General features: G+C 41.2%; 1 protein-coding gene across 1 annotated transcript in view; it reads left to right on the top strand.

Annotated features, from left to right (window-relative positions):
* The first annotated feature begins 1,187 nt into the window (after nucleotides 1–1,187).
* Nucleotides 1,188–9,308, top strand: part of LOC124041999 (solute carrier family 25 member 36-A-like) — a 30,674-nt gene continuing 22,553 nt past the window's right edge. The window contains 1 exon segment of the mRNA XM_046360253.1: nucleotides 1,188–1,589. Coding sequence (XP_046216209.1) covers nucleotides 1,549–1,589 — 41 coding nt within the window. The 5' untranslated portion in view covers nucleotides 1,188–1,548.

Genomic DNA, 9,308 nt, shown 5'->3' with positions numbered 1-9,308 from the left:
CATTAAACCCCTTCAACTCATCCAGAACGCCGCAGCCCGTCTGGTGTTCAACCTTCCCAAGTTCTCTCACGTCACCCCGCTCCTCCGTTCTCTCCACTGGCTTCCAGTTGAAGCTCGCATCCGCTACAAGACCATGGTGCTTGCCTACGGAGCTGTGAGGGGAACGGCACCTCAGTACCTCCAGGCTCTGATCAGGCCCTACACCCAAACAAGGGCACTGCGTTCATCCACCTCTGGCCTGCTCGCCTCCCTACCACTGAGGAAGTACAGCTCCCGCTCAGCCCAGTCAAAACTGTTCGCTGCTCTGGCCCCCCAATGGTGGAACAAACTCCCTCACGACGCCAGGACAGCGGAGTCAATCACCACCTTCCGGAGACACCTGAAACCCCACCTCTTTAAGGAATACCTAGGATAGGATAAGTATTCCCTCTCACCCCCCCCTAAGTTTTAGATGCACTATTGTTAAGTGACTGTCCCACTGGATGTCATAAGGTGAATGCACCAATTTGTAAGTCGCTCTGGATAAGAGCGTCTGCTAAATGACTTAAATGTAAATGTAATGTAATGTAATGACTAGTAACCGAAAGGTTGCAAGTTTGAATCCCCGAGCTGACAAGGTACAAATCTGTCGTTCTGCCCCTGAACAGGTAGTTAACCCACTGTTCCTAGGCCGTCATTGAAAATAAGAATTTGTTCTTAACTGACTTGCCTAGTAAAATAAAGGTAAAAAAATAAAACGAGGTATGGCTCTGGGCATCCATATATCTCTAACACATACAATGGGACAGTGGTCACTAATATTCAAAGCAAATACTCAATATTTCTCTGGAGTATTTATCAAATATGAGGTTAATCAAAGTCAATTTTGTAGGGTCCTTATGCATTCACGCAGTATGCATTCATGCAGTGTGCATGACATGTCCATACAGTAGGTTCATCAGCAAAGCATTTTGAATAGTCAGGTATGACCACCAGCCATACTCTCACAACAATACGGTTAAAAAAGTTAATCAGTTATTTATTCCTATAAAGCCTAAACTGCACCCTGTTTATTGCCCTGTGGCTGATTGATCGCGGCGTGATCATGTGAAAGATGCGTGATCGGGCGGAGACAAAGTGACGTACTTACGCTAACTGGCCAATAGCCGGCTCTGTCTTACAGCCTTTTCTACAGTACATACTGTGACCTATCCTCCCTCACTGTAGCGATGAACAGATAAGAGATGCGAGCGAGGGTGACTGTAGCAAATACCGATGGATAGAACTGAGAATACGCAGAACATGTTAATTTAGAATTCCTCATGTTTTGTAGTTTAACGTACATAGGAATTAAAATAAAACCTGACCGTTCAAAGAGGGGATTGTACGAAACAGAAGGGTTTGTGTGACGTTAGATGACTAGCTAACGTTGGGCAACGTTAATCAAATCAGTTTTACTGATTTTCTAACCGACGTTGCCGATATTACGAAGTGCGCATATCGTCATCCAACCCGGTCTTCGTCATTGACGCAGTCCGAAGAGTGTACTGGTTCGGAGAATGCCAAAGAATGAGTCAAAGAGATACCCTGGTTCATTTGTTTGCCGGAGGGTGAGTTATTTGTTAGGAATAATGTTAGCTAGTTACATGACCTGACTGTCTTTTATAGAGTCAAAATAAGCTTGCATGGAGAAAACAAGACATTTTTTCCAGACGCGCGTGCATGTAACATTAGCAGCTGTCACTACCTATGCCATCCTCAGCAGCTAGTTAGCAAATTAGCTCTGTCTTGCAGCATCAAAATAGGCCACCACGGTTTAGCTAGGTAGCCAGGCGCTAGCCACTAGTTTATTACACATCGCATTATTAAATTCGACCAAAAACAGGTTGATATTAGTACACATCACACTCCACAGGGTTCGTGGTTTGCCTTACGACAGATGAGTGTGCTCGTGAATGAAGTCCACGACAGTGACGCACGAGCCTTTGTTGTCCTCGGCCAGCCGTTGACCGAGTAGCCATATCGTCGAATATTATGATTGACACCTTGTGCTTTGGCATACTCCGACAAGCCTTATAAAACACACCATTGAAAGATGGAGAACATGTCTTGGCCTATGCAATGCATCCTCTGTATCAACCACTAACCTACAGCAATATCTACCTTATTTGCCTTCCGAGGTGTTCAATAGACTGGATGAAAAGGTCAGGGCAAAACACAGGGTTGGATTCAATCTAGCTAGCTACATCAATCAATTGTGTTTATAAAGCCCTTCTTACATCAGCCGATGTCACAAAGTGCTATACATAAACCCAGCCTAAAACCCCAAACAGCAAGTAAGGCAGATGTAGAAGCACGGTGGCTAGGAAAAACTCCCTAGAAAGGCATGAACCTAGGAAAAAACCTAGAGAGGAACCAGGCTCTGAGGGGTGGCCAGTCCTCTTCTGGTTGTGCCGGGTGGAGCATATAACAGTACGTGGCCAAGATGTTCAAGAGTTCATAGATGACCAGCAGGGTCACAGTGGTTGTAGAGGGTGCAACAGGTCAGCACCTGAAGAGTAAATGTCAGTTTGCTTGATCTGCATGTCAGTGGAAATATTGTGTTTACACAGTTTACACAGGTCTCCCGGTGATATCGTCAAGTGTAGCTAGCTTATTTTTCATTCTCATTGTAGGAAAAACACAAAAAGAACATCTGTTGCGACTTTGACCACACTACCGGAGTGTCTGTTTCCGTTCCTGTACATCATTGGCATCTTCTGTGTCAATGTGATACTGAAGTCATGTTCTACCTTTGCTACATTGTAGACTTTCACATTCAATACATTATGTTGACAATGAGGACATTGGAAGGGTTGAAGGGCACCTGTCTGAAGACTAGATTGCTGAATTTACTCTTTAAAAAAAAAAATCAATATCTGACTGCTCCAAGTAAATTGAGATTGTAGATTTTAATCAATAAGTTAAGTGTCATTGAAAAGCAACCTGTTGGTTATTGGAGCCATTCTCACAATTGGACAAGAATATGTCTACTCGTCATGGAAATTGAATTCTAGTATGGTTTTGGCTCAAGTCTTAGGATAGCCTAACACTAGATAGCCTGTTTTGTATGCCAGTCTTTTTTAATATATTGTTTTACCTCAGAGAAAGGCTAGATTGATTCCATTGCAGTGCCAGCATATTTTCTTCCTTTTATCTTTTCCCCTTTGTCTTGTTTTCCATCAGCCTCTGGGCAAACTTTAAAAATGTCAACAAGTAAGGCCCATCTTGTCGAACCTGATGTTTTACTTTTTATTAATTGGGTCCGGAAACGCAATGTTAGGGGTACAAATTGAGTTACTTCAGCGAGAAACAAATAATGATCTCTAAATCCCCTTGATGTTCCTCACAACAGGTCTCAAGGCCTGTGTGTCTTGTTTCCTCTCACTGTCTGTTGGTTGTACACTCAGGCGCAGGCAGCAGCAGCAACCTGGAACAGCCCCCTGAATCTGGGCCGAAGGTCGCTCTTGCCTGTATTTGGTTCGGTCTTTTGAAAGGCAGCAGCGGTAAACGGCCTCAATCCCAATAACCCCCTTAGCCCTCCCCCTCGTTTTCGAGTGTCCCTTGGTGGGGACTGACTCTCAAATGGAGCTACTAGTGTTAGGGAGAGAAATAACCCTAGGCAATGGGACATCACTATGTCACTCGTGCACAGCAGAAGCCGCCAATGGATTGTTCTAGCGATGCACCGATGTGACATTTTTGCCCGATACCGATATTTACCAGTATATTTACAACTTTAGCGGCCTTTTAAGCATTCTAGTATAGTTAACACACACATGGACGCAGTGGTCTAAGGCACTGCATCTCAGTGCAAGAGGCGTCACTACAGTCCCTGGATCGAATCCAGGCTGTATCACATCCGGCCTTGATTGGAAGTCCCATAGTGCGGCGCACAATTTGCCCAGCTTCGTCATTGTAGATAATAAAGGTTACACATACACTGACCAAATTGTTATTTTGTTGGTATTTACATATTTCCCCATTACCAGTAAAACATAATCAAAAACAATTTATTTCACTTACTTGCTGTGCTGTTTCGTTGTTTATTTGTTCAGTTTCATTCTCAACCAGGATTTCTATGGAACGCCGTTTGGGTCTTTGCGTGTCAAAAAAGATACGTGTCAAATAACACTACACCTGTTTCAGTAGCTATAGTTAGCTAGCTAACTATATAGCTATGTGTCATCTGAAATAACCCTAATTTATAAGACATTTCTTATTTGATTAATGGTGGTCGGACCCATCTATGTGAAGCTAGCCACGATAAAGATTAGCTACAATAGTAGACTTTGCGGTTAGCCTTTAAAATAAAAGTATGGCATAATTATATGTATTAATTTGCATTACTTTCAAATATATACTTTTATTTTGAAGGCAAACCGCAAATTCCACTATTGTGCCTAATCCTTATTGTGGCTAGATTCACAACCCGGTGCGGTCGAGGCTTACTAGACAGATGAAGCTAGCTGGCTGCTTATAATTGTTAGCTTTGGCCAACAGGATTACGTAGCTGACTAGCAATTTATTTAAGTTAAATTTCAATAGGCGAACAACAAGTGGCAACCTAGTTAATACTTACTCACAAGGATTCTTAAAATCATTGCTAAGAATAATGAAATTTACTGCTGTTTCTACTGGTCATTGTTTTCAGGCTGGTTGTATTGGTGCTAGCTAGGTACCAAACTAAAGCTGGCTTCTCCAGAAGTTGCGGTCGAACAAATGATGCTTTATTAACAACGTGGTATTGTAAGCACATCGTTCGCGGCTGGTGTTTTCTTGTTTGCAGACTTTTTTTGTACAGCTTTGACAGTGCTACTGTATCTTTTTTGACACGCAAAGACTCCGTTACTGTGCAACTCCAGTATGGAAACATCTGAAAAATTACGCACTTGGTAGTGTGTACCGGTGCTTGATCATCACCCATGACAGAGAATGGTTGATTGTGGAGGGCAATGAATTCTATTATCTTGGCTTTAATGTATTTTGCCTTTTGAGTTGTCTTGCTGAAATTTTGTTACTCTTTCAAATGACTGCTCGATCCACATAGCAGACATTGTTGGCTAGTTTAGGAATGCTGTGTTGCATGTGTCAAGTTCCTTGCAGACAGGCCATGCGTAGCCAATGTGATTAATGGGATATTTATTTTTATCAGGACATTTTCTACATGCGGGCTGCAATGAAACTGTTCCACAAAAATGTATGTAATGAAAATCAGAACTGGCACACAGATCAGTAGAAATGGTACGATAACTTGACACTCCAAATGGGAAAAGGTTGGTGTAGCTTATTACTGGTAATTTCAGGTAGCAGAAGGAGAGTCGGGAACAATTTTATTTATTTCTATATATATTTTTTAAATCCGTGAAATCCCTTCTGGTCACACCATACCCAAACTGTCCGCAGGCAAATTGATTTCATCCCCCTACACCAAACGCGATCATGACACGCAGGTTAAAATATAAAAACAAACTCTCAACCATTTATATTAATTTGGGGACAGGACGAAAAGCATTAAACATTAATGGGAATTTAGCTAGCTAGCTAGCTTGCAGTTGCTAGCTAATTTGTCCTGGGATATTGAGTTATTTTACCTGAAATGCACAAGGTCCTCTACTCCGACAATTAACGCCAGGGTAGTGGGTTCGATTCCCGGGACCACCCATACGTAGAATGTATGCACACATGACTGTAAGTCGCTTTGGATAAAAGCGTCCGCTAAATGGCATATATTATATTATTATTATTAATCCACACACAAAATTGGTCAACTGAATCGTTTCTTGTCATCTCTACTAGAGGTCGACCGATTAATCGGAATGGCCGAATAATTAGGGCCGTTTTCATAACAATCGGAATCGGTATTTTTGGGGACAGATTTGCCGTTATTTAAATTGACATTTTATTTTATTTATTATTTATACCTTTATTTAACTAGGCAAGTCAATTAAATACACATTCTAATTTTCTATAATGGCCTAGGAACGGTGGGTTAACTGCCTCGTTCAGGGGCAGAACGACAGATTTTCACCTTGTCAGCTCGGGTGATCAATCTTGCACCCTTACAGTTAACCTGTCCAACACAATAACGACCTGCCTCTCTCTCGTTGCACTCCACAAGGAGACTGACTGCCTGTTACGCAAATGCAGTAAGCCAAGGTAAGTTGCTAGCTAGCATGAGTAACGCTCCTTCAATGGTGGCTGTTGTCGTTGTGTTGCTGGTTCGAGCCCAGGGAGGAGCGAGGAGAGGGACGGAAGCCTTACTGTTACACTGGCAATGCTAAAGTGCCTATAAGAACATCCAATAGTCAAAGGTTAACGAAATACAAATGGTATAAAGGGAAATAGTCCTATAATTCCTATAATAACTACAACCTAAAACTTCTTACCTGGGAATATTGAAGACATGTTAAAAGGAACCACCAGCTTTCATATGTTCTCATGTTCTGAGCAAGGAACTGAAACATTAGCTTTCTTACATGGCACATATTGCACTTTTACTTTCTTCTCCAACACTTTGTTTTTGCGTTATTTAAACCAAATTGAACGTGTTTCATTATTTACTTGAGGCTAAATTGATTTTATTGATGTATTAAATTAAAATAAGTGTTCATTCAGTATTGTTGTAATTGTCATTATTACAAATACATGTAAAAAAAAAATTGGCCATTTAATCGGTATCGGCATTTTTGGTCCTCCAATAATCGGTATTGGCGCTGAAAAAAATCATAATCGGTCGACCTCTATAATCTCCTTCCAGGCTTTTTCTTCTTTGGACATTTTTTGGCGATTGGCATCTAACTTTCAAAGTTACCACGACGACCGACCGAACTCAGTTAATCTTTCAATCACCCATGTGGGGATAACACATGAGATGGCACATGGGTATCTGCTTCTATAAACCAATGAGAAGATGGGCGAGGCAGTACTTGCACCGCGTTCAGTGTCAGAGAACTGACTTCTATTTTAGCGTAACGCAGACACTTGTTGGTGCACGTGAGCGAAATAATTGAATAACATGTATGTTTTAAATGTATTTTGCGACGTGAGCGGTGTGGTCAGCATGTTAGGCTATACTGATCTCTTGAGCTCTCTTTAGTAATTTGTCTTCAGTTTTAATCGCAGTGCTTAAAGCAACAGACAAGCTCAGTAGCCTACATTTAGTTGATTTTATTCAGTGTTTCTATATATGGAAAAATACACGTTTTAAAATGTTGACCAATCGATTAGACAGTAAACAAATTCTACGCATTGTTTTTGACCCTGTTTCACACGGGATATTTTGGGACAATGTTTCTGGCGATAGCGCCAAAAAGGCAGTGCAAACTCTGCTGCAGGGCCAGCTATCCCTGGGCTAAGGTTGATGCTAGCTCACATTAGAATGTGCAAGTACGAACACTCTCTTAGCCCCGGGCTAAGGAGCAGTGTGATTGCGCCCAAAGAGTATGCGTTCTACACAGCCCATGTTGAGGTTCATTGACAAATATTATTTGAAAGCGGAGGTGGGAAAGCCTGTAGCCTAGCAACCGCAGACACCAGCCTACACCAACAGACATAATATGCCAAGGCGTTCATTACAGGCAGAAGGGCCACCACCTCAGTTTACACTTTCACAGACGAGTAAATCCAGTTCAAAGTCTCCCCAGGTTACCATTGTTTGTCTGTATTTACAGTTGCACGTTTTATGTTCACCTCCAGTTGCGTAGTCTGTATTCTTTATATGGCCCAGATCCAGCTGCTGCTAGCAGGGAACTCAATGAAAATCAATCTAGTTTCCAGAAATATCAGGTCTAGATGTGGGTGGGTCTTTCCCTACTTCTCAACAGCATTGTTGGACCTTTCCTCAATGAAGTCAACGGTGAATGATCCACCATTAAAACTTAAGAGGTGTTATGGCCAATTTAGTATCAAAAAAGCATCAGAAAGTGTAAATGCATCATCCACCCTTGCCGTTTTTGGTGTTCGCTTTGTAGAAATTATTTGTTTAATGTGATTGATGGCTTTGAAATAAATGCACTGTTCATAATAGCTATTCGAAATACATTTGTTTGTGACAACTCTGACAAATCATTTATTTTTTGTTCCCATTTATCAAAAGCACTGCTGTTGGAGCTTATTTAGGCTAATGCCAAGTGTGCAATTCAAGGATATGAATAAACACTTCAATAAAATAAATGTTAAGTTTAATTTACACAGGTAACGTTTACTGCCACGTTAATTGACCGTAGCCTAGTATAGGTCAATATTATTGGCTGTTTGGTTTGCAAGGAGGGATTTTCCGGCACCACACTTAGGAGAAAACTAAGGCTTTGGTCAGGTGGATGGCAGACACTTCCAAATGGATTATTCTCTTTACCATACCATGTTTTTATTTTGGCTATTCACAAACGACACACAACTTTCCGAGAACTCGGTTACTGGCCTCCTAGATGATTTGTACTCTTGCATTATGTTAATAACAGGCTACCTACCTACGACATGTTTATTGAAATAGGCTATGGGAATGGGTAGGTCATTTGGTATGTCGCCCAGCTGTGCGTTGCCCGACTTCAGCGGTGCCAGTCAAGTTCAAATAGGCTAAACTATTGTCTGTCAAATAACGATGACGGTCAAACATTGTTGATTTCCAATTGTACCATTATCACCCAGTTTCATTTAGTTTTAGTTATATATATATAAAATAAAGTACACACAAGTAATTAAGACCAAAAAAACAAGATTCAGTGTTGCGGTAAAGAGTGAAATGACAAAATACAATTTAATAATTTAACTTAAAATATATTTGCTTTCAGTGTCTTACTCAGGCCATTTCATCAGGTGAGCAATGTAAAAATAATATTACATAGATTTAGTTTATTTTTGGGACTTTGAAAACTGTTGCTGTAATGAGAATTTTTGTGTTGGAAATTGTGGTAAAAAGTATAATATCTGGTCAATAAACAATTATGAAATGGATAAATACAGATCCTAATCTTAGTGATCCGAGAGCAATTATGGGGTTTCTTGTTTTTGTAAAAATAATAATAAACAGCCTTGTGTACTCTGGCTATTCTGACCTGCTTGTCTTCCTCCCATCTTCTTTCTTTCTCTCAACCCATCTAGGTGTGGGGGAACAGTGGGTGCTATTCTGACCTGCTTGTCTTCCTCCCATCTTCTTTCTTTCTCTCAACCCATCTAGGTGTGGGGGAACAGTGGGTGCTATTCTGACCTGCTTGTCTTCCTCCCATCTTCTTTCTTTCTCTCAACCCATCTAGGTGTGGGGGAACAGTGGGTGCTATTCTGACCTGCTT

The sequence above is a fragment of the Oncorhynchus gorbuscha genome, linkage group LG08 (assembly GCF_021184085.1).
Source record: "Oncorhynchus gorbuscha isolate QuinsamMale2020 ecotype Even-year linkage group LG08, OgorEven_v1.0, whole genome shotgun sequence".
Lineage (NCBI taxonomy): Eukaryota > Metazoa > Chordata > Actinopteri > Salmoniformes > Salmonidae > Oncorhynchus > Oncorhynchus gorbuscha.
Note: the sequence above shows the minus strand (reverse complement) of the source record. Positions and strands in the feature narration are given on the sequence as shown.